Source organism: Brassica rapa, chromosome A01 (assembly GCF_000309985.2).
Source record: "Brassica rapa cultivar Chiifu-401-42 chromosome A01, CAAS_Brap_v3.01, whole genome shotgun sequence".
Taxonomy (NCBI): Eukaryota; Viridiplantae; Streptophyta; class Magnoliopsida; order Brassicales; family Brassicaceae; genus Brassica; species Brassica rapa.
In genome coordinates, this window is record NC_024795.2 from 22,826,456 (window position 1) to 22,850,333 (window position 23,878).

Here is a 23,878-nt window from a genome sequence, read left to right on the forward strand (position 1 = left end):
TTGTCACATCACGATACATATCATGACAAGGTATGCTTCTTAACTTCATCATCAAAAGCATACATCCTCTCTCGCCTCATCACCACAACCACCAACAAGTAAAACATCATCATCATTATCATCATCACCCCTTATTGAGTGGTTTAATTGTTAAATTGTATTTGTCCACACGTTAATGCTACTAATTACTAAAAACTAATATTAGTCGATCATGATCAATAGCAAGCATATTCACCCCAGTTTGCAATTTCTTACAATTTCTAACACATGTTTTGTTTTATTTATTGCGCCGTGGAGTCATGAGAGAATTATTTTAAATGATAAATCAAATTTACATAAAACTAATTTACATTTGGGAAAATTGATTCTTTTTTTGTCAACGGAAAAATTGATTTTATAGCCAAAAAAAAATATTGTTCACGAACTCACCATATCATATCATCTCATATTTCCTCTTTTATCTTCCTATTTCTTTCTACTTTCTTACTACATATCTAAGTATTTTTTTCAATATGGTCATTCATAATTCGAATCCAAATATTTTGGCTGAAAAAAGAAAAGAAAAAAAAAATCCAAATCCAAATCGAATGAATGTATGTACGACTAACTAGTAAATCTTTGGAGTTAAGTTTGACCCAAAAAAGTAAAAAGTGAAAGTACAAAAAAGGCCTGCGCTTTTTATTACCTTACCCTCTCTGAACATTACAACAACACACCTAACAAAGCAAAAAAAAAAAAACAGAGTCCCCCAACGTTCCCACCTTGAATCTCCACTCCATCGACTGCGATGAACCCATAAACATCGATTCCTCGTCTCAGTTCATCATCAAACTAGTCATCCCCCACCCATCACGGCCATCAGCAGAGAGAGAGAGAGAGAGTAAAAGTAAACCTTCCTTACAGTAAAAATTAAAAAAAAAAACCCAAATCCACCTCCGGAACGACGACGTATGATCGATTACCGCCACGTCTCGTCTCCGATCACGCCTCCAACCTTTATCCCCGCCCACTCTCCTTCTCCATCTCCCCGCTTGAACAAGCCCCATCTCATCACAGTGACGCCGCCGATCTCCGCTTCTCACCCCACCGGAGACTCCACGCCGATGATGTCGTCGTCGTCGGGGTGTCCTCTCGCTAGGGTTAGGTTATCAGACATTCTCCCTTACGAAGGAGCTCCTTCTCCCTCCTACGCGAAAGCCGTCGAGGCTCTGTCCGCGTCTCTGATGAGATACAACGCTTCCGTGATCGAGCTCGGGAGCGAAGACACCGCGCTGATGCGGTGTGGCCTCGAAGCTGCTCGCTTGTATTTCAGAACTCGAAGTAGCGTTTCTGGTAAACCCAATCGTGGCCTCTCTATGTACAGAGCTGGAAGGTTAGGCTCTTTGATTGATTGTTAGTTATCACTTGTTATGTATATGTTGTTGTAATGTTTGACTTGTGAATAGATCTGTTGAGGATTTGGATTCGTCGCCTCCGTGTATGGCTGAGGTGTTCAGGTGTTTAGGTAAAGTAGCGAGAGCTGCTTTGTCTGCAGTTGCAAGGCATCTACGTCTAAGAAGCGAGTAGGATGGTGTTATGTTTACTACTATTACTATTATCATAGTATCACCTCTTTCCTTTTTTGGATGACAAGTGGGGTGGGGATCTGTTTTGCAGTGTGTTTAACCATATGCTCGATGACTTCCCACTAGCTCCGAACGAGGTTTCCTCCTCTGTGTTAGTGTCTTCCTATGCTCATGCGTCGATCCAAAATGGGAAACCTGCTTCTGGAGGTGGGAGTATTGAGATTGAGAAGGGTTTGTTGACACTGTTCTGCTCTGATGGCTCTGGCATCCAGGTCACCTTTCTATGAACTCTTTGTGTGTATCGAACAATACATATATATACGCTTTCAACAAGAGGATAGTTTCTCATATGAATCTGACATGATCAGCTTGAAAATACATTTAGGTATGTGACCCAAATGGTCGTTGGTACGCAGCAGATAGTGGATGTGGGATTGGTGATATCTTACTCATTACTGGCAAAGCGCTTAGTCATGCTACTGCAGGTCTCCGTCCAGCTGCCTCTTATAGAGCTACTTCTGATCATTTCTCTGGCACTGACACTCGCGGAAGGTATGTCTATAAAAATATAATAAGCTTTCACATACTAAATTTTGTGACAGGATTGTTGGTTACATGTTTAATTTAATCTCCAAACTTCTCACTTGAAGGGCGTCATTAGCATTTAGGCTTATGCCGAAAAGTAATGCTATACTAGATTGCTCCCCAGTAGAAGCAGCTGGCCATGTAATTCCTCAAAGCTATGTGCCAGTATCTGTCAGTCAGTTTATGGATAACCTCTTGGCCGAGAATGAGACTCCAGTTACTCCGCCTGTGAAAACCAATGTAAGCTCATCTTCTCTTATAATAGTAGAGCTGATAGTCTCAATTGTTAAAGTACATTTAAACATGCAAAAATTTGATATCTGTGAATATCGATGCCAATATACCCAAGTATAATGATATAAGTTTCTACGTTTGTGCAACGTACTGTACATATGTTTTGAGGATCTTATGATTGGCACTACCTCAATAGTATAATGGTATAAGTTTCTATGTTTGATGTTAACTTCTCTGAGCACAAGGTTTTATGTCAAGAGATCTTTTCTGAATTGTGGATATCAGGTTTCACGGGATGATGTTTGCAAAGAGCCTTCCTTAAGAAGTGTTCTCTCGGATCCAGTTTCGTGAGTACCAATTTTCCCTTCATATATTCTTATATGTTCGTTTGGATGAAATCAGGGTTCTAATTCATATGTTCTGCAAACTCGTGGATGTTTAGCGGTGCGTTTCTTGAAGATGCGATTGTCGTCTCTTGTGGGCATTCATTTGGTGGCCTCATGCTTAGAAGAGTCCTTGAAATGGTTGGTGTTTGTTTCCTTATGCTAGTTCCATGTGATGGTTCCTCTACATACCCAAGATTATTTCATAACCACGGTTATCTTCTGCACAGTCTAGATGTACGCTCTGCAATGCAGAAATCGAGCCTGGGTCTCTGGTCCCTAACCATGGTAATTCCCATTAAGCTTCACTCTCTTATTATCCAACAGTGTAGTCAAACAATCTTAACTGTTCTTTTTAATGTCAAACACCCAGCTCTTAGAGCTGCCGCTTCAGCTATAAAGCAACAAGATGATAAAAGACTTTTCCACAACGCAGCCATGCGAAGGCGTAGAAAAGAAATGAGTGATCAAATGGATGTGGTAAGATGATCTGACACTGCTCTGTATTGTTAATTGCTTTGTATGTCTTTGGTGGTTTCTAGTTACATAGTACTATCTCGAAACTTATCCCTCTATGTTCTGTTTACCTTAGCTTATATAATTGATGGACCTCCCCTGCAGGAACATGGAGATCCAGCTACGGATGATGGATTACAGCAGCGAGTGGTTCATTATCCATTTGCTGTAAATGAGAAAGTACTTATCAAGGTAGGCCATTATTGTTCATATCTTGGCTCTGATCTATTTCTTCCAGCATATACTCTATGAAACACATTTCACCATTGCAGGGAAACAGGAGAACACCGGAGAAGTATGTTGGAAAGGAAGCGATCGTGACATCTCAATGTCTCAATGGCTGGTAACTAAAACTACGCTTTGTAGGTTAAAAGAGACTTATTGAGTTCAGTTCCCAAGCTCATTTGTTTTCCTGATATTAGGTATCTATTAAAGATTGTGGAGAGTGGAGACAGTGTTCGGCTGCAATACAGATCCCTAAAAAAGATGACAAACGATGACAGAGGAGGAGGAGGGCTACCTGTTCAACCGGTTGAGAGCAATAGCTTGTAGAAATGTAATCATCATATTTGAGCCTTTCTATTTCTTCTAAATATTCTCTATTTCTAGAAAGAAAAAGAAAAAAAAGGTAATGTAGTTTGGGGTTTGAGACTGCTAAGTTTAAAATCATTTGGGTTAGAGAAGTAGTAAAAGACTGTTGAAAACTATATATAAGCCTCCCAAGTATTAGAGGTTTTGTACAGAACAGTGTTAAGATTATAAAGGAGAAGACTAGCCAACTACAAATTTGGTCTATGCATCAAGGAAAAAATTGTTCATTCATGACATTATCCACAAAGCTTTTATTGATCATCAGCAATGGAAGGAGGCCAAATCTTTAAATGACAAATCAGGGGAACAATATCAAAGAAAGTTTAATCGCTCTCTTACTTTGCCTCTTATGGACAGAGATAATGTTTACTTACTGTTACACAGATGGGTCATGGATTGATGAGAACTGCAGAAGAGGAATATGATGGTTCTCATAACAAACCAATTCCACAAAGCTCCACTTCGACATAAGCTACAAGTTCAGTACTTGAGATAGAGGTCTTGGCATTAAAAGAAGCTATCCTTCAGATGAACTGGTTAGCTTATCAAAATGTTATGTTCTACGGAGACTCAACTAACATTTATAAGGAATTGGAAAGAGCATCATCTGACCAACAATACATCTTTTCACTGAAACATGAATCTATCCAAACACATTTTGGACGACATCAGAAAGCTAATTGAATGCAGGAACTACACCTTCAAACATATAAGAAGAATGGAGAACTCTAATGCGGATAAGTGAGCATTTTTTTGGACAATAAAAGGTTTACAGCAAAAAGAAATAGAAAATTAATATAGCCGAGATACAACATAAGAATCATTGATATTCCTAGCTAAAGATGCTAACTTATCCACTTTGATAGTTCTTTTTGACAATATGGAATCATTGATTCCATAAATTCTTACGACATATTCGAGAGTTATTTTATTATTCTTACGACATATTCGAGAGTTATTTTATTTTACTTTTGATAATTTTGTGTGGAATAGTTATATCCGCGAATGTGTAACATCTTAGAGAGAAGAATTGTATTGGATAATTAATTTTTTTACATTGATATTGAATTCTTTCCCCTTTTTGTTAATTTTGTAATGAGGATTTGATATCCGTCTACTTGAGTATACTTTTAGCATTTTAAATCAATTAATGAGAATAGTTTTTTTTTTTTTTTTTTTTTTTTGTGGATCTTTGAAATGGATGGTGATTTCTTGAACTAATAATATCTTTTCTTGTGCGGCACTTGGTCACATCATCACCGTATCAATAGATAGAATAACATGATTTCTGGAAGACTATTCAAATTTTAAGATACATTAAAACTACGACTGATTATACATATTTTTGTTAAATCAACTAATGATAATATTTTTTATTTAATTAAATTTTTCTTGATCTTTGAAATAGAAATAAATGGTGAGTTCTTGGACTAATAATTTTTTTCTTGTGCAGTTGTATTGGATCACACCATCACAGAAACACCATACATATGACCATCACCCCAGAAAATTATTAGAATATTAAGATTTCTGAAGCTCGGGCTATCGACATCTCAACTTTCAATTTGTGGTCATGCTAGACTCCATGTCTACAATACACTTCTATATAGTTAGTCAAAATATTTTTGTAAATTTAACTAACATTATATTGTAAGCAATGATAGACTGAAGAACAAAGGTTCTACATGATTGATTGCATGGCGAAGCCGTGTTGTTGGCAATCACACTGTTTTTATGGGTCAATCAAGAGGCTTAAAGAACTTGATGTAAGTTGGGCAATGGTGCACTACCGATATCTTTTGTAATTGGAGCTTATGAGTATAATTAATGAGTATGGTACTAATTATGTTTTGTGATTTTATATTTTAGTTTTTCATTTTCGGTTTTTATTCTGACTTTCATCTTGTGATTTTGGTCTTTGTTTTTTAGATTTAGATTTTAGTTTTTCATTTTTTATATTTAGCAAAAGAAGTAGATCATTACTCTTTTTTTTCTTTATATCATTTTTTTTTTTGCAATGTCTTTTGGACAAGACTAATTATATGGTGTTATTTCTCGTATTTGGTTTTAGTTGATCAAAAAATTGTTTTATTTTGCTCTCTATCTTCATTTTTTTTTAAATTTCAATCCCTTAGATACTTATTAAATAATCAAGTTTTAAACACTTGTTCAACTGCTCGTTTGGTCTCTATCTTCAAGGAACATATAGTAGCAATCTCTGGAACATTATATTACATAGTATAGTGAATTCTCCCAATGAAAACCCTAGTACTAATACAGTACATCAACACATCATCGAACCGGAAGCATCGTGGTTCTTGAATGGATTAACTATTATAAACATTCTTTTGTAGTATCAACAAGATAAAATCAATAATAGTGGTACAAACAGATGTAGAAGATACACATTAGCTTTAGAATCATTTCATAGGAAAAAACACATGTACAAGAAATGATAATTCACGACTTTACTTATTTTCTTCCAATAAAAAATAAATTTATCATTACAAACCAACACACTTATGGTTTTGTCTGTGTTCTGTGTTTGGGTTCATTTAGGCAACCTTTTATGTAGATGAGCACAAAAAGAATGAAAAGAGAGTTAAGAAAAAAAAAAACTCTCCTAAAGCAAGAACAAAGCTTCTAAGTAATCATCAACATAAGCTAAGCAAGGCCAATAATCTGTTCTTATATGCACCAATGTCGACCCTTCACCAACTTCCATTTCAAACAGCAGATGATATCTCGGAGGCAAAAACATCAGCATCTTTATCTTTCCCAACTTCCCTCTACTCCTACTCATTGGAACCTCTTGATCGTCTCCATAACCTATGTATGTAAGACGTAGAGGGTCTCGGTTAGATCCTGTTGGCCCTATCGAGGAAGAAGCAGTACCCTGACCTCCTCCTTCTTCCTCCTCCTCATGCCACACAATGTTCTCGATGATTCCTCCTTCTCTTACAATGTTCACAAGCTGTTCTCCCGTGATAGCTACCACAAAGGGGGCTAAGTGAAGCTCGCTGGCTTGTATAACAGTTTCTGCAGGGACTTCAAGAAGCTTCACTGACCGTGTCCCGCTGATTGCTGCGGCGGTTTTGCCTCCTTTTAGTGCAAATGTTTCGTGTGCCGTGCTAGACGATGAACCGCACACTTCCCACAAAGCACTGAATAGATCTGCGTAGTAGTTTGGTATTGTATCTTCAGGTTCATCAGTTGGGGCAAGAGCTTTCAGGAACATGTCTTCAATCCCCACAGGGACACTCTCGAGTTTCCCCTGAATCATCTGACCACTCTCTGCATTTGCTTCCATTGAAACCTCAACCAAACCCGGTGTTGGTTCTCTAGGTTCAAGTTCAACTGTTACAGATGCTCCTCCTCCCAAGCCATCTTTCTCCTCTTCTTTCGGCGCGTCTCCTAACAAGACAATGTCCAAAGAGCCTTGTACATTCTTGTCCAAATGAGGCTCACCTAGAAGGAAAGGTATGCGGCAAGATGGAATAGAGCCATAAGGTGCTGAAGATGAGAATTTAACCACGGTTGCGAATAAAGCAGGAGGTGATGAGTCCACTTTATCCAACTCAGGACTCTGAGTTTGACTACCCCATATGCTGCTATATGGTTCAGCATCCAATCTCAAAGTACAGTTTATCCTCACCTTGATTCCAGGCATGTGTCTGAGATCAGGAACCACTGAGAAGTATCTCCTCAACCTTTCGAGAATCTCAGCTATCTTTGCATCCATCACTCTTAACGTGGGCTTTCCTGATTCAATCCTTCGAGAATCCGGTAAAAGCTGGAGGAGTTCTTGACTGCTACTATCCGTCTCAACTTCATCAACCTGAACTTTCCTTTCTATAACGCTATACCCATCGTTTCCAACGCCTAGTGATGGTAGAGACAAGGACCATGACTGTTTCACTAGTAGGGAAGTGACACGTTCAAGATGAATATATGATGAAAGGTTCCAAGATTTGTTAGGATCATGACGGAAACGAGGACTCTGGACAGTGAAGAATGCAGATGAATGTGTTGATGGAGAGACGGTATCTGCAGGTTTCAAAATGTTCTTCAACCTCCTTCCTGGTATACACACCAGCATCCTCAGATATATCCTGTAATTCACCAAGAGGTTCAGCTAATGCAATCATACAAGATTTGTTTAGGTCATTACCTGGCGTTGTCTCGGACATCTAGATCAGGGAAATAGAGACACATGAGAGAAAGAAGGCGAGAGAGTCCAAGAAACAATCTAGAGCTCTTATGGTGACTCAATAGCGTTCGACAAATGCCAAGAACTTCAGTCCCTTGATCCCACAATCTCAACCCCACATCAAACCCGCGCTTATCAACAAGTGTAAGGACAAACTTTGTGAGCAGCACTATCAATCTAGAAGGAGGTATTGTATCGTTCTCCGCAATCCGGTGGAGAAGCGGGAAGTAAGCTGTTAACAAACAGCTTTTCTCAAGTTTGGGAAGCAGCTTCTCATCTATTGTCTGAAGAAACCTCTCTCCTAACCACTGATGCTTTTCACAGTTTATCAACCGTTCTATAAATGACACAATGACAGGGACCAAGATTGGAAACTTTGAAGTCATGTCCACCAGCAACCCCTGAATCAAGTATATAAGATAATCAAAACAAAGGAAGAGTAAATGTTCATGAAGCTCAGCAGATACATTATATCCATGATTAATGTTTTTTCCTATTAATTTTCCTTACTGTGGTTTTAAAATTTCAATGCAAAATTTGTTAACGATATTCTCATGTTTATTTTCTTATTGGTTGAAATATGGTTAGGTATATAGGTATTGATGTTTTTATCTAGAAAATATACAAAATTAAGTGTTTTCTTAATCTTTATGCACAAATCTAAGACGACATTTCAAAATGAGACGGACGAAGTATACACCTTAAAAAAAAGCTAAACAAGTTATGTTCCTTTCTCGAAAAATAATCAAAGTGAACCATCATCAAGCTAGATAGCAACAGACCTGCAAGTTTTGGAAGAGGCTAGACTCCATAAGACTTCTAGTGGTGGAAGGATCAGAGTCAGAATGCGTAGAAGCACTTATCAGAAACTTGTGCAAAGTACGGAACGCTACACTAGTTTCCGAGCTCCAAGGAGGCAACCATTTGAAATCCGAAACAGAGACCAAACATTCCTGCAACAACTCCCCTGCAGATTTTCCATTATCACCACCTCCACTCAAACCAACATAGCACTGTACCAGCAGATCAAGCTTCAAAGCCTTCAAAGCGAGCGGATCAAATACCCCAGGATGAAACTTTCGACCCATCTCGAGCACAGACTTCCTCTTCCCAACCTCCCCACTCAACATAACTTTATTAAACAAACCCATTAACCAGTGAAGCGCAAGCAAGCGGAAAGCAAGATAGATCTGAGTCTCCTTGGAGAGAAGCATGAGACGTCTCATGATATCTTTCTCTTGTCCCTCGAACGCATCAGGGAACTGAGTATACATAAGCAAGACAACATGACACAGCATCGGATCAAACGAATAAATCATCCCCAAGAACTGAACTTTCAACATAGAGGCTTGTAACTCCAATGCAGACGCAAGGGGCACCACCATCCCCATAAACTCCATCATAGCACAAGACGTGAACAGATACGGAGACTCCAACATAAACGCCAGCGTCCGTCTCAGCTCCTTCTGATCTGGCCCCAACCCCAGACTCTGACCCAGATTGGGAGGAGCATTGAAAGGAACCAAAGGCACAGAAGTACTAAGAAGCGAAACCTTGAGCTTCTGGTTAACGACATTGTAAACAACGGTCGTGAACAAGAGAAGGTAAGCTTGCACGGCGTGTGTTCTCTCCGCTTGGCACAGCGACCAAAGATGCCCAGCGACGTCAGACAACAACCCAGGAAACGCTCTCTCGAGCTGACGTAAGCACTCGCACGCGACGGCACGTGCCTGTCTATCGAACCCGTGGTTAGGGCGATTCACAAGCGCGAGCAGCAAGTCAACGACGGCTTCCACGTGGCGCACGGAGAAAGAACCAACCGCCACAAGCACCGACGTGAAGGAGATCAAAGCCTGCTCCTTTAACCCGTTCGATCCGTCCGTCGGAGACTGCACGATCGCGCGGAGAGCGTCGACGAGGCGATCGAAGGTCTCGTCGCCGCGTTTGTGGAAGAGAGTCTCGGAGAATTCGTCGAGGAAGACGAGGATTGAGAGCTTCGATGGCAAAGGGAACTCCTTTTTGAGGAGGGAGGAGAGAGCGAGGTCGGGTAGAGAGTCGGTGGAGAAGACGGAGGTGAACCAGTCGCGAGGAGCGCCGGAGTCTTGGAAATCTTCGATGAGGACGTCCCAGTCGTGGACGGAGAGGGGTCTCGCCGGAGTCGTCATGCTCCGATCGAAGAGAGGATTTTGAATCTGTGGAGAAGTTTAAAAGGAAGACATTTGAGACGATAAGACAGCCTCTTGAGTCTTGTCGCCGGCAGGCAACAAGTACCACTCCGTGAAACAGAACAATTCACAGATGCTGACTCATTATTTACTTTCTTTATTCGTTTTTCTTTATTTTATTTCAATTTTAATGTAAATCATTTTCTTGTTTAAAATATTTGTTTTATATCAAATTCATGTTCTGTCAAGATAATTTAACTTTTTATAGTGTTATTATCTATTCAATAACATAATCTACCGTTATGTGAATGGTGGTTCTGGTTTCTATTTTAAAATCTATTGTTATTAGGTATGATATTTATAAATATTATTTAAAATCTGGAGAAATGAATGATTTATATCCATTATTCTTTTCATCAATTTATTTAAAGTCTAGTATTACTCAACTTTATAAAATTTTAAAAATGGTTTGTCTTTTTGAATTGATTACAAACAATTTGAGGTAGAAACTAATGAATAAAAACTGATATCAAATCCAAAAAATATTGCTGAGATTTTTGTATAAACCAACTAAAACTATCTTAAAATTTTGATTTTGAATCACTGATTGAATAAACACTTCCTAATGAACGATGTTTTTAATGATACTATTTTTGTTACAATGTTTTAGTGATATTAACGTAATCTGACCTAATTCGAATATAAACCTTATTAAACTTATATAATTATAAACATCAGATGAGATTACAAATCAGCTGTGTTTGTGGAACTAAGCATCAAAAGTCAAAACGATGTTTCGGACAGCGAGCCCGGTTTTGTACTCGCATCATATACTCATCGAAACGTTTCGATCTTCATTTTGCATCATCAGGTTTTAGGCCACCACCAGATACGCTACTGGAAGAAGTGTTGTCTCGGACGCTCGGAGAAGATGAACACTTGCTTGAGTGAGAGCTTTCTTCTACAGAGTTGTTGTTGTTGTTGCTGTTTCTCTTACATCTCTTGCTCTTCTCTGGCCTTTGTGATGTATCCTACAAACACACAATTTTTCTAATAAATTACAGATGTCTAGCTTCTGACTGATCACAAGTTAATTTTTCAATCTTTGTCTCACCTTGTCAGAAGTAGATCCAGGAGTCTTTAACTCTAACTGTGTTGCGACGTCATTAGAGTCCTCTGCTTTATCGGACCTGCTCTCTCTTGAAACCTTTGCTCTAGGTTCCCTGGAACGGTTGTTCTGTGGTATGTGCACGGACTGTTGCTCAACGACGGTATTAGGAGGCATATAGGGCATGTAAGGCGCTGGCATCATGCTAGGATTCTGGTTGCCAAAGTAAGTGTAAGATGGCATTGGTGGATGATGCATTGGGATTGACCCGGGAGGCATAGCCATTGGCATTGGGTATGGGAAAGAAGGCGGTGGAGCCATCATGATAGTGTGATCCATTGCGGCTCCCCATGGAGACATTGACCTTAATCTCTGCTGGTATTGCAGATTGAGATTCTCTATATCTGACTTGAGCGATGTCTTTTCTTCTCTCAGGTCGTTTTTCTCCTGTGTCAGCTACATAAAGAACCATTGTTGTTATACAAGCATAAGTAGATTTTTGCCATTGATTAAAATAAAACAAGTCCTATAAGAAGTTAGGTAGCCTTAAGAGTTTGCATTTTTATCATAAAAGACAGAACACAAGTACATATCTATATATATATATAGGTGAGTAATTGATAAGGATATGAACCTCGCGGGACTCATCTGTCAAAGCGGTGTACTCAGATTTGAGTTTGTTGACTTCTGAAGTGAGCTCTTTCAACAACTGAAGAGTATCAGTGAGAATCGTAGCTTTGTCATTCTTGGGTCTTTCTGGATCTGCAAACAGAAGAGGGTATGTAAGGAGGATGTTACTGAAAATCATGTAATAAATGTTAAATTCCAAATGATTTACCGAGCACATTCCCAAGTTCAACAAAATGCTCATTCAGTTTCTCCCTCCTCAACTTTTCACGGCCTGCTTTCTGAGACTTTCTAGCTGAAACGTCCATAAACTCTGAAAAGTGAAAACCACAACTCTTGAGAATTCATATCCAACAAGCAGCAGCAGAAGATCAAGGAAACATTGCTGGCTCACAAAACAAGACTTCAAACTGATTATCTGGGTTACTTAATCTGGTTCTTGTAAACTAAGCATCCTACATGTAGTACAGATTGTTCATATGAACCGATTGCTATCAAGATTTGTGAAATCCACAATCATTCTAAACCGGGTTTGGGTATTAGCATCTATCTTAAAAAAAAAACTTTGTGTGAAAAAAGGAATCTTCAATCACGAAATTGTTACACTTTCAAACACTTAAAAGCTAAGTTCAAACAATCCAAAACCCCTAGATTCGAGTTTGATTGAAGAAGTAATCTAGCTAGCTGGATAATGATCGAAACCCTAAAGAAGGCGATGTCAATTGAAGCCGATCTAAAAAGGTAAAGGCAGAGAGACTGAACAAACTTACCGGCGGGAAGAATCGACGATGACGGAGAGATTCGTTTGAGATAGAACAAGAAAAGGTTCGACGAAGAAAGATTCTTCTTGTTCGTTCGTGCTAGCCCCGCTCTCTGCTCACAAGAGCATTATGCCATTATCCCCTATTTCAATTATTCCACTTTTTTTTATTTTATACTACTTGACATCATTTTTTTTTTTTTTGCAATGACATTTAATAATTTGATCCATATTATTTCCTATATATGACAATAAGTATAAATTGTTTTTCTATTTCTTGCCTTGAATTTATTCATTTATCAAAAGAGACCTTCTATACTTGATTTCATTTTGGATTTTACCTTCTATAGTTGATTTCATTTTGGATTTTTTTCATCTCAATCATAGATTACTAGAATTTAGGTGAAACTGATTTTCCAAATATTAGTTTGATTTTCGGATTAATGTACAAGCTTTAAATGGTCTAGTCTCATAATAACAATCTTATAACATGTGAAGCCACTCCCTATAACTTCTTACACAAAGAGTATTATCATTGCACGGATCCGACCGAATGATTTAAGTTAAACTACTGGGGCGCTCCATCTTCATCTTTGATCAAAGCAACGACTTTCTCTATAATGCTCTTAAGCGCAGGTGCGCTTACAGAACACTTGTTGTCACCCTCAAAGCACGACTTCCCCTGCTCGGCTGCTTTGCAAAGCTGTGGATCCAAAGGAACACTCCCAAGAAACGGCACTCCCATCTCCCTACACATTCTCTCTGCGCCGCCTCCACTGCGGTCAAACACTTCGCTGTAAGCCAAGACGTTGACAAGCTCTGGTGCGTTAATTCTTAAGCAAGAGATCACGTCTTGCGTCACATCAACGGATAATCCAAGCTCTGACTGCACCTTCATGAACGTGACATCCGCTAACGATTGACACAAGCCGCTCATGTTCTCCACTACTCCTAGCACCGGGACGCCAACTTTCTTGCAGAAGCTAACCTCTTTTCTCACATCGATCAACGAGACTTCCTGCGGCGTCGTGACGATGATTGCACCGTCGATCCCAGTGGCTTGGAGGTACTGGACGATGGAGATGTGCTCGTCTGATGTTCCCGGCGGGGCATCGACCACGAGGTAATCGATCTCTCCCCAGTAGACGTCTTTCAGGAACTGTTTGATGAGAGCGTTCTTGCGGGGACCTCTCCAGACCACAGCTTCGTCTGAGTTGGGGAGCATGAAGCCTATTGACATGACGCCAAGGTTGTCCTCCACGTAAACCGGGGACCACCCGAGGTTGCTCTGGTGAATCTCGTGCCCTTCAAGGGCTAACATTTTCGGCATGCTGGGACCGCATATGTCTATGTCCATCAGACCTACTTGATGGTCCATTCCCGCGAGGGCAAAGGAGAGCTGAGCTGAGAATGTGCTCTTACCAACCCCACCTTTCCCAGACAAAACAAGAATCTTGTGCTTAACAGTGCTCATTCTCTCCGCTATGGCCACCAAGTCTGAAGGAAGCAGAAAATGTCAGCACAAATATTATGTCCTAATCTCTCAAAAGAACATTATGGCAAACAAAAGGAACCTACAGTTCTAATGAAGAACACAGAGATCACTGCAAACGTACGCTCTCAGTTATCTAAGACAGTAACTTGCATGTAGTTCTAGAGATCTAAAGCCTCTAATACAAAATATACACACACCTCCAAGTAACAAACAGATTCAGAAGCAACCCAAAAATGAGTTATTCAAATAGGAGATACAAAAAGCATCCATTTTTATCATAAATGGACTAAGGAGAAACTGTAATAATCTTCAAACACAGATAATTCAACAATAACAAAGCTAATTCAAATGTAATCAATGAAAGCATGATCGAGAGAGAGAGAGAGTAAACCGAACCTGGATCAGGTCCTTTAGGAGCAGTAGCACATACTTCCTGATTAGGGCAGCCTGCGCAAGAATCAGACTTTCCAGCAGTTTCCGATTGAGGACCTGGGCAATCTATTCACCAGCAACACAACACGCAATCAGGTTCAAAACCTACAGATGAGCTGAAGAAAACAAGTGGATTGAAGTTGCTTACGTTCATTGGCGTTCTCTGGAATCTCTCCCTTCTCCATGTCGACGACTTGTGTGATTCCTCTCCGTTTATACGTTAAAACTCGCTCTTATAGAGAAAAACCAGTTTCTCTTGTGAAATGTTCTTAACCAAAGCCCATTATCATTATATGGGCTCGACTATTATTTCTCACGGGCCTTATGTTTATTGTTTAATAAAGGATCATATTCGACCAACGTTTTTGTTGTAACATAATAAAAAAAAAGAATCTAATCAAGGAGTGGCAATGTGCACTGAGAGAGTGGTGTGTGTGTGTTCTAATGTTTGTATTCATATATCGTTGTCAAATACATGGCAGATTTGGATAATGATGCAAAAGCATGTAGTCGACTTTATTCACAAGCGTAAGAGTCATGCTCATCAACCCTACCCATTCACATGCAATGAAAATGAAACCACCCAACTTTGCAAGCAACTGCTTTTTTTTTCTTCTTATAAATAAAAGAGGAACAAACTCTGGAAATTATAATTAAATTTGGAAAGTGGTTTTACAATTCTATACTAATATAAGGCCAAGATAGAGAGAATATTTATAATTCACGTAAAAACAAAGGAGACACACTCATCATATGCGTGTGAGTTATGTATAAAACAGCATATAAGTGCATACGAAAAGTATATTACTATTTGAGTAGCGTAGCATAGTCCTTTATGCTATGGACAACTCAGAAGTGAGTTCATGAAGCAGCATTTTATGTGGTTGATATGCATATTTGATCAGTTGTAACAAGGGATGCAAAAATATATACAAAATCAAATAACTAAATAACAGAAAATAAATAATACAAAAAATTAGTGTGGTTCACTAATTAATAATGTTCACGAGTAAATAAATTATTTATCAATAAATACTAGAGATATTTTTAGAATATAGCAATATATATGTGTGTGTGTGTCATATTTGATTCAATATATTAGATATATCAACATCAGTTTTCACTACTGGCAACTCCGATACCAATGGTTTATAACAATATATATTCTTAGTTTTAATTCAAACAGGTATTTTGGAAGTGATGTTGTCTCTACTATTAATCCACCTAGTTTTTGAGGGTACCTAATTATTTTTAAATTTCATTTTATTATATATTCTTTGTCATCCTTAACAATGAACATAAAGAAATCAATCTCGCACCTAGTCTTCGCAAGTGTACGCAACCGCAAGCACCTGGTTTTCACTTTTCTGGTATCACTATTTTTGGACTAATCTCTGATTAACTGTTTAATTCATATACAATTATTTGATAATAAGTGCTGTTGGACCGAAAACAATGACACTAGGAATCAAAACAAGTTTTGTCTAAGAATATGTCTGCATTTGTTCTCTGAGGAAGACAACTTTTGAATTGATATACTTGTTCTTACATATAATATTTAAATCTCCCGATTTAATATTTAATTATTAGCTACACTCTATAAAACCTTTGTTTTCTCTGACAAAACCTTGTCATATCGGTTTGTGCTATGCACACTAAAACATATGGATTTCAAAATAAGTATACGGTCAATGCATTTTGTAACTTTTAAGTACCTTTTAAACGGTTTACTGAGGAATAATAGACCGAAGCCTATACAGTATATTATCACGAGGATGTAATAATCCTTGTGCAAAATGATAGAATCGAAAACTTAGTAACGCAAACGATAATGAACTTACATGTTGTTCATTATTGGATGTACTCATCAGCCAGTTTACAAAGTGAAACTGCACTAACATGACTATTATACTTCACTAGTTTATTATATATATGTTCTATTTTTTTCCAACAAACTGGATTTTATTAGTTAACTAGTGGTATTCCGGCGCTACGCGCCGGGTTTGTATGTTTTATTTTTACATGAATTTACAACTGACTATGATGTCATTTGTACTTTGTTGTATAAGTAGAATGGTTTTGCTTGCCAAGCAAGTGGTGTTTTTAAAATTTATGTTGAATTATGGCTCCCCAAATTTAGGTAGCTGGGCGTCGTATATCGTTGAGGTTTTGACGTTAGTTTGTGGACTTGTTGAGTTGAGTTGTTGCTTTTGTTAATAAGAATGAAAACAATTGAGTTAGGACATTATGTTTATGGAGTTTATTTAATTTTTATGGGCCGTACCATAAAGAGTGTGTATCGACTCATATTTCTGAAAAATGCTGGACCTTTGAGTATTATATGTCATATTGAAGAAATTGTTATATAAGAATTAAAAAAAAAATAAATTAAGTCGGTTGTTCAAAGAAGATGAAATAACGTTTTTTTTTAAATTGATTTATTATGATATTACAATTAAGATAAAATAAAGTCTATGCATTCAAATAGTTTTGCTTCTGAAATTAAAGTTTACTCTTTTTAAAAAAAAATTAAAATTTTGCAGCTTTTCATCTAAGTCTCAGTTTCCTTCTATACTTAACCATGTGTACAAAAAGTGAAATCGAAGCTAACTCAAAGTACCATTCTCATATTTCAATCAAATGTCAGCTTCTTTGGCTGCGGCAGCAGTATCAGCAACAACAACAGCTATAAAGTGCGTCACTGTTTGCGATGGAGTTGTGGGCTAAACTTGTCTTCTTATCTCCTACTCAAGTACTCATGCAACACTTCCCCAACTATATCCATCTCTCTCTCTCTAGTGAACTGTCTTTTTACTGGCTTTTGTTGGTGAATGTTGTCCTTGTTATTACAGGACTATATATGTTCCAGCAGTGTTCGACAATATCTATGCAAATGATGTAGTCAATGGCAAAACTGTCAATATTGGTCTTTGGGATACTGCTCGTAAAAAAAATTCGTCACTTCAGTCTTGTTCTTCTATCAGGTTTGTATTCTCAGCATTGTGTCAAATTCTAATCTTTTGATCCTTTAGGAGAAATGATGACTTTGTTTCTCAACAATCTAGAAGTTTCTAGGTATTTTAAAAAGAATGGATCTTTACTCGTAACCCTCGTCTTTGTCAACCATCATATGATATAAAAACAAAATTGCTTCCTGAATTCATGATTAGAGTTCATTCATGTTTTTAAAAACTATTATCAGACAGATTATGAATCTTGGGCAGTATCTTTGGTGTTCTTTTATGACTATTGTGGAGTATCTTCTTTGGTATTTTATTATATTACAGGTCAAGAAGATTACAATAGAGTGATGGTAAGAGAGTGGAGAAGATAAAAACAAAACCTACCTTTTCATCAGTTATGAGTATCTAGAGGCCCTTTAACTCACCACCATTTGAAGTTATGCGTTCTGAGAACAATGGCCGGATTCAAGTCTAAAAGCAAGAGGTTGAGAAGTTTTCATCGCTAATTACTGTCTTTGTGACTCACAAATTGTGAGTGACAAAATAGTAAAGAGGCTGTTCGAGTGATTGAATTCTTTGATTGAATATTTATAAAATCAAATTAGAGAAAATCGAAGGAGCAAGAGCTAGAGATTGAGCACGTAGAGGGTGCATTGAATAAAACCTAGTGGGCGAAATGGATCATTGGTGTTTAAATCAGCATTAATTCCTTTGAATGAATGCATCTGCTGACGGTTACACCACCGGGTCGTCGGAGTGGTTCAGAGGAACAGATGGACGCCACAAGCGAGTCGTCGTCGACGAAAGCCTTTCATTAAGCGAGGCTTTTCATTAATATATCTTGGGCTTCCATAATATATATATTTTTTTTCTTTCGGCAACCATACCATTTCATTAAACCCAAACTGGCATATAAATATTACAATACAAAGAGGAAGCCCAAATTAAGATTACAGCCCAATAACAATTTTAGTGATCTAACGTGTAAAAAAAAAAAACTAATCTAAAGATCTCGACTATCTCATTTCCGACGAAATCACCACCGTAATCCTTTTTTTTTTGTCAAACCACCACTGCAATCCTAGTTCCAGTTCTAGAACTGAACATCATCCATGGTGCTTGAAAAAACTTCAATAATCGTCGCTTGAGCCTATCATATTTTACTCGCTTGCATTGCTTATTAGAAACCTACGCCTATAAACGCCCAATTAATTGAAAATCTAAAATCTACCACCGTAGAATAAGAACTCGGAGAGTCGGCCTAGGTATTTGTTAAAGCATCGTCAGAACACGACCAGAACTTCAAGTCTTCATATTCCAAACCGAACGGACCGCAATGTCTTGAAACCTCACCCAAGGAATACCTACACTCGAATTCGCCTTACTGAAAAGTGAGGATTTATAATCACAAGGGAGGTGAATCAAGCATCAGTGATAAGAAAGATCTAATCAATCAATCGGGGATAACCCGCCATTGAAATCGATTGCTAGGAAAGAGTATTATTCTGGATCTTGTTTGAGTTGAACTAAACATCGCAGAAAGGTACGACGTTTATAGTGGAGGCTTCAGCCGGTGGTTATGGTGGAAAACGAAGCAGTTGAATGAATGCAAGTGGGCTGAGTGGAGTAATCAAAGAAAACTCAAGAGTAATGAACAAAGTTATGGAAGGTGATACGTTACAAAGAGCTAGACGGCGTTCATAATTTTGGTGAAATCTCATCATCAAGGAAGACGGGAGACAAACCTAATGGGTGTCTAATAGGCTCAATGTATGGGTTTACTCTAGCTATTATAATAAAAGCCCAGATCACATTCTTTTTAAGAGAAGCTTTAAAAGCGTTAGAGAGAAAAATTGCAGGATTCTAGTATTGTGACACGTGGTGCAATTTGCCCATATCTCTTTGATGAGCTGGATAGCCTAATGAGAGAGACAACTCTCCTTTATATATAAAGATAACATCAAAAATGTAATTTAAGAATTGATGATTACCACACACACCTACATCTATTGATTCACAATTTATTCAATTTTTATATGAGATTCAAATGCACATCTATCATTTTCAGAATCGGACACTTGAACGTGAAGTTTGTGGAACTAGACATCTACATATGAACCACAACCGAGAAATTAAAATTTTGGGACTTCAATATATACTATATTACTAATATGCTTAACTCACCTCTAAACTATATAAAAATGTAGGACTATCAGAAATTTATATACTAATCCACAATTTACTCAACTGTCAGATGTAATACTCTAACAATTCTGACACATTAGGGAGTCAATACAACCTACCATGCTACTAGTCCATGTTTGATATTCTACTTCAACTAGGTTAAAAGTTCATTCATGGGACCAATTTTCGTTTGTAAAATTAATTATAATGTACTTCTATGTTTGTTAGATAATTATAATGTACTTATATGTTTGTTTACATAATTATACGAGAGTTATAATTTATACAAATATCCCTTATATATTAATATACAGTAATAAAGACGCGAAATAAAAGATATATATTTTTTTTGTCAAACAAATGAAAGATATATAAATAGCCGGTTTCCATGTGATAACTATTATTGCTATCTCAACAATCCAAAAAGAGAAACAAAAGAAGAACACGAAAAGCTCACAAGAGTCACTAGTTACAAGCTTCATTCATCACCAAATGCAAAAGAAGTTCACACAATGTCTCTTCTCTGCGATCTTCAAATCAACCTCGATCATGAATTCACTTTCTTCGTCAATCAGGTAACAAATTAACTAATAATAAATTTTAGTCAAAAAAAAAAATTAACTAATAAACCAAATCTAACTTCCTTTGTGTGTCTTTGATCTGAATGAAACTTTATTTTTCTTAGGATTTGATGTCAGAGTACTCAGGGTTCTTGAAGAAGACGATAAAACAGAGTAGCAAGAAGAAGAAGAACCACAAGAACGGTAGAATCATCATCCAACTCCAAGACTTTCCAGGCGGACCAGAAGGGTTCAACTTGGTTTCAAGATTCTGTTACAGCAATGCCGGAGGAATCTCCATCGATGTCTCAAACGTCTCCATCTTGTACTGCGCATCTCAGTTTCTTGAGATGACAAAGATACTCTGTTCCTCAAACCTCTCCCTTCAAACAGAGAAGTTTCTTGAAGGAATGTTCTACTGGTCATGGAACGACATCGTTTCATGCCTCAAGAGCTGCGAACAAGTGTTCTCGCACGCAGACTCGTACGGTCTTGTGGATAAGCTAGTCTTCGGGGTTTTAGCCAAGATCGCTCAGAACTCGGACATGAGTCAAGTCTTTGCCTCGTCCTCAACGTCTTCCTCCGCCTCAGCCTCTTCCATGTCGCCGGAGACGGCAAAGAATAGGTCTGATTCAGACAAAAGATCCACTTCGAGATCGTTTCCTTGCAAGACAAGCAATGAGTGGTGGTTCGACGATATGTCAAGTCTCGGGCCAAAGATCATAGAGAAGCTGATAAAGAACCTTGGAGCTTTCGACGAGAACAACGACAGTTTAGTCCTAACAAGATTTCTCCTCCATTACCTCAAGACAAAGGTCCACAACAAATCAAATAACAAGCTCGAGTATTCGGGTTTGGCTAATACAGCGGTTCAGGGAGTGATTTTTGCTGCGAAAACCGCATTTTCTTGCAGGAAGATCTTCTGGGTTCTTAGAGTTTTATCTGGTTTTAGCATCAGCAAGGAATCAAGAACCGGTTTAGAGACGGTTTTAGGAGAAATGCTGGATCAAGCGAAGCTTGATGATCTTCTGATACCGACAGGAGGGAAGAGAGAGAAAGGGTTTTACGATGTTGATTTGGTGGTAAGATTGCTTAAAGTGTTTGTCAGAAACTGCAGCAGCGCAGAAGAAGAAGATGAGAGTTTGAGGATAAGAAGAATGGGGAAGTTGATTGACGAGTATCTGAGAGAGATATCACCAGACCAGAATCTTAAAGTGTCGAAGTTTCTAGAAGTTGCAGAGAGTTTGCCAGATTCAGCTAGGGATTGGTTTGATGGATTGTTCAGAGCCATTGATATCTATCTTGAGGTCAGTTGTTTCTATTCAATTATGATTTATGATTTGTTTTTCTTTTCAAATTATTGCAAGTTCATGGGAATTTCGAAATAAAAAGATCTTTAACAAAATGAGACAAAATAAAAAACAAATTCAGTAGAGTGAAATAGAAGATGACAAGAAGCAAAACAACTTTCAATATAGTTTGGCTTTTTACAGTTCTCAAGAGATGTAAAAAGCTTAACTTTTCTTTCTGTCTTTTCTTTTATTTGCTGTGTGATATCTAAAGATTCGAAAATTTTGGAGATTTTGCATACATATACACATTCATACAAGTTGAAGTATAATAAGTAGATCTTATTTGGAATTGTTTATGGTGTCTTAAAATAGAATAATACTCCTAGAAGATTTTCAAACTACAATCATTTACATTTGGATTTCTGTTACATAGTTCAGATATTTTACCTATTTTTCATTTTCACTTTTTATTACCTTGTTAAGATAAAAATGCTATTTCTCTTTTATATATCATACATTTGCTTAGAAAGTGTATTAACACGATTTTCTTCCAATTTCTTTTCATGTTTGCGTTTGAAATTTTTTGAAAAATGTTTGATGAAAACCTTAAAATGTATTGTCCAGCTTACCGCACATTGATGACTAATAACTGTGTAATGTATTTGTCTTCTTGTCTATCTTTTGTTTGATTAGTTATCATTAACAAGTTTCTAAACAATAAAAGCAAGATTAGTATCACGTGAACACTAGATATGATTAATCTAACTGTGATTTCTTGGAAAAGAAAAAAGCTGTTACCGTCAGCTTGCTTTTGTGTACTTGTTAAATTTTTTCACTATATAATCCCTGTGCTTAGTCAATACATTATGAATATAATTTAAGAGAAAATTAACTAAATCTCTATGGTACTATTTTTTTGCAGTCTCATCCAAATCTATCATCCGAAGATAGAACAAAACTATGTCGATGCCTAAACTACAAGAGACTAACATTGGAGACATGCAAACAACTTGCAAAGAATCCCAAGATCCCTCCAAATATTGCAGTTCAAGCACTCAAGTCACAACAGTTATCGAACGAAGCTCTACCACACTCGAGAGAAGACAAGATTAAACTAAACAAGACCAGGAATTCGCGCAAATATGTTGAAGAGAAACCAATACTGGTGCGTCTAAAAGGATTTGAGATGTCAGATAAACTAGTTGATGGGTTTGAAGATGATATAAGGGTAAATTTAGAGAGGAGGCATTGGAATAAAGTGATGGATCATTCTGAAAAAGTTTGTAAGGAAAAGAAGAGTGAATTAGTGTCAAGATTGGTGAGACATGGGCATACCCATACAAGTTCTAATTTTCCAAGGCTATGTTAATGAACTACTTCACCATATATTTTTTGCTTCTCTATATGTAGATTGAGATGGTCATATAATCATCACACATGTACGTCTCATGTATATTACAAGCATTTTCATGCAAAAAGATTGTAGTTTTGAGAATGCCTGTTATTCTGTGTCTTTTGGAAGCAAATAAAAGGAATAAACTATGTTATAAAAATAAATTTTTTGAGTCTATAGGGTATCTTTACATGCCGTGGTGTTTGGGTCATTTGGATTATGATAGTTCTTAATAGTTTTGTACCAAAATATTATATAAAAATTATTGGGAACAAAAGTTTGTACTAGAATTCGAATAGTTACTCTCGTATATTATTTATAGTATAATATATATATATGGTAAGGTTAGGTTTTCATAATTATTCTCAAATTCGAGGAAATTTCCAAGGGATCTAGAAAACTATCAGTTTCCGCTATACCGACTCACTGGGAAATTTACATAGCAGGTACACATTCCGAATATTATAGATTTTAGATTATCTGGTTATGTATAAAACAAAATAAAAAGGCTAATGAAACAAACTATTAAATCAACAAGTTGGCCTTTCAAAATCATACATTGAGCATTGCATACAAAACAATTCAAAATCATATCACGGGAGAAATTATTTTCTTGGCTATATACGTCACATGCCCCGGCCCCTTAGAGTTGATATTCTTGGAAATGAGGTTCATTGATGAATATTGAGATTTAACCACAAACATAGGCTGAAACTGGTCATATCCTAATATGCCTACTTTGTGCATCTTCCTAAAAATGTACTTTACAGAATCTTAGTTTTCTGTTGATACAAAAATAAACGTTTCACCATGTA

General features: G+C 37.4%; 5 protein-coding genes across 6 annotated transcripts; 2 read left to right on the top strand and 3 right to left on the bottom strand.

Annotated features, from left to right (window-relative positions):
• Positions 1 to 135: 135 nt before the first annotated feature.
• Positions 136 to 4,069, top strand: LOC103836884. The gene is made up of 12 exons (XM_009113191.3): positions 136 to 1,372; positions 1,446 to 1,562; positions 1,657 to 1,837; positions 1,951 to 2,117; positions 2,216 to 2,390; positions 2,670 to 2,731; positions 2,827 to 2,908; positions 2,998 to 3,055; positions 3,141 to 3,247; positions 3,389 to 3,475; positions 3,556 to 3,626; positions 3,706 to 4,069. Exons 1-12 carry the CDS (start codon positions 951 to 953, stop codon positions 3,833 to 3,835), a joined length of 1,659 nt encoding a protein of 552 aa, XP_009111439.1. The 5' UTR covers positions 136 to 950; the 3' UTR covers positions 3,836 to 4,069.
• A 2,249-nt stretch (positions 4,070 to 6,318) lies between these two features.
• LOC103836891 (AP-5 complex subunit beta-1) lies at positions 6,319 to 10,451 on the bottom strand. Its single transcript, XM_009113203.2, has 3 exons — positions 8,867 to 10,451; positions 8,046 to 8,485; positions 6,319 to 7,986 (listed from the first exon to the last, which is right to left on the bottom strand). Exons 1-3 carry the CDS (start codon positions 10,247 to 10,249, stop codon positions 6,498 to 6,500), a joined length of 3,312 nt encoding a protein of 1,103 aa, XP_009111451.1. The 5' UTR covers positions 10,250 to 10,451; the 3' UTR covers positions 6,319 to 6,497.
• A 421-nt stretch (positions 10,452 to 10,872) lies between these two features.
• Positions 10,873 to 12,963, bottom strand: LOC103836899 (transcription factor bHLH121). Of its 2 annotated transcripts, none has more exons than XM_009113217.3 (5): positions 12,755 to 12,948; positions 12,196 to 12,297; positions 11,992 to 12,119; positions 11,364 to 11,813; positions 10,873 to 11,280 (listed from the first exon to the last, which is right to left on the bottom strand). In XM_009113217.3, exons 2-5 carry the CDS (start codon positions 12,290 to 12,292, stop codon positions 11,104 to 11,106), a joined length of 852 nt encoding a protein of 283 aa, XP_009111465.1. In that variant the 5' UTR covers positions 12,293 to 12,297; positions 12,755 to 12,948; the 3' UTR covers positions 10,873 to 11,103. The 2 variants fall into 2 exon arrangements, with proteins under 2 accessions (XP_009111465.1, XP_033147928.1); XM_033292037.1 differs by having other exon boundaries at positions 11,068 to 11,280; positions 12,196 to 12,304; positions 12,755 to 12,963.
• Positions 12,964 to 13,141: 178 nt separating this feature from the next.
• Positions 13,142 to 15,003, bottom strand: LOC103836909 (cytosolic Fe-S cluster assembly factor NBP35). Its single transcript, XM_009113228.3, has 3 exons — positions 14,820 to 15,003; positions 14,636 to 14,737; positions 13,142 to 14,241 (listed from the first exon to the last, which is right to left on the bottom strand). Exons 1-3 carry the CDS (start codon positions 14,854 to 14,856, stop codon positions 13,313 to 13,315), a joined length of 1,068 nt encoding a protein of 355 aa, XP_009111476.1. The 5' UTR covers positions 14,857 to 15,003; the 3' UTR covers positions 13,142 to 13,312.
• A 5,159-nt stretch (positions 15,004 to 20,162) lies between these two features.
• Positions 20,163 to 23,223, top strand: LOC103836925 (BTB/POZ domain-containing protein At3g19850). Its single transcript, XM_009113245.3, has 3 exons — positions 20,163 to 20,393; positions 20,504 to 21,685; positions 22,593 to 23,223. The coding sequence occupies exons 1-3, from the start codon at positions 20,331 to 20,333 to the stop codon at positions 23,037 to 23,039; spliced, it is 1,692 nt and encodes a 563-aa protein (XP_009111493.1). The 5' UTR covers positions 20,163 to 20,330; the 3' UTR covers positions 23,040 to 23,223.
• Positions 23,224 to 23,878: the final 655 nt, after the last annotated feature.

Excerpts from the sequence above, each read along its gene's own strand:
- LOC103836925 (XM_009113245.3), top strand. The coding sequence starts at position 20,331 with ATGTCTCTTCTCTGCGATCTTCAAATCAACCTCGATCATGAATTCACT. Across the intron at positions 20,394-20,503 it reads TCACTTTCTTCGTCAATCAG|GATTTGATGTCAGAGTACTC; the intron begins GTAACAAATTAA and ends TATTTTTCTTAG. Across the intron at positions 21,686-22,592 it reads CCATTGATATCTATCTTGAG|TCTCATCCAAATCTATCATC; the intron begins GTCAGTTGTTTC and ends ATTTTTTTGCAG.
- LOC103836891 (XM_009113203.2), bottom strand. The coding sequence starts at position 10,249 with ATGACGACTCCGGCGAGACCCCTCTCCGTCCACGACTGGGACGTCCTC. Across the intron at positions 8,486-8,866 it reads GCCTCTTCCAAAACTTGCAG|GGGTTGCTGGTGGACATGAC; the intron begins GTCTGTTGCTAT and ends TACTTGATTCAG. Across the intron at positions 7,987-8,045 it reads GATGTCCGAGACAACGCCAG|GATATATCTGAGGATGCTGG; the intron begins GTAATGACCTAA and ends GGTGAATTACAG.
- LOC103836899 (XM_009113217.3), bottom strand. The coding sequence starts at position 12,292 with ATGGACGTTTCAGCTAGAAAGTCTCAGAAAGCAGGCCGTGAAAAGTTG. Across the intron at positions 12,120-12,195 it reads TGAACTTGGGAATGTGCTCG|ATCCAGAAAGACCCAAGAAT; the intron begins GTAAATCATTTG and ends TTCTGTTTGCAG. Across the intron at positions 11,814-11,991 it reads TGACAGATGAGTCCCGCGAG|CTGACACAGGAGAAAAACGA; the intron begins GTTCATATCCTT and ends TTCTTTATGTAG.
- LOC103836884 (XM_009113191.3), top strand. The coding sequence starts at position 951 with ATGATCGATTACCGCCACGTCTCGTCTCCGATCACGCCTCCAACCTTT. Across the intron at positions 2,118-2,215 it reads GGCACTGACACTCGCGGAAG|GGCGTCATTAGCATTTAGGC; the intron begins GTATGTCTATAA and ends TCTCACTTGAAG. Across the intron at positions 3,476-3,555 it reads ATGAGAAAGTACTTATCAAG|GGAAACAGGAGAACACCGGA; the intron begins GTAGGCCATTAT and ends TCACCATTGCAG.
- LOC103836909 (XM_009113228.3), bottom strand. The coding sequence starts at position 14,856 with ATGGAGAAGGGAGAGATTCCAGAGAACGCCAATGAAC. Across the intron at positions 14,738-14,819 it reads TCCAGAGAACGCCAATGAAC|ATTGCCCAGGTCCTCAATCG; the intron begins GTAAGCAACTTC and ends GCTGGTGAATAG. Across the intron at positions 14,242-14,635 it reads TCCTAAAGGACCTGATCCAG|ACTTGGTGGCCATAGCGGAG; the intron begins GTTCGGTTTACT and ends TGCTTCCTTCAG.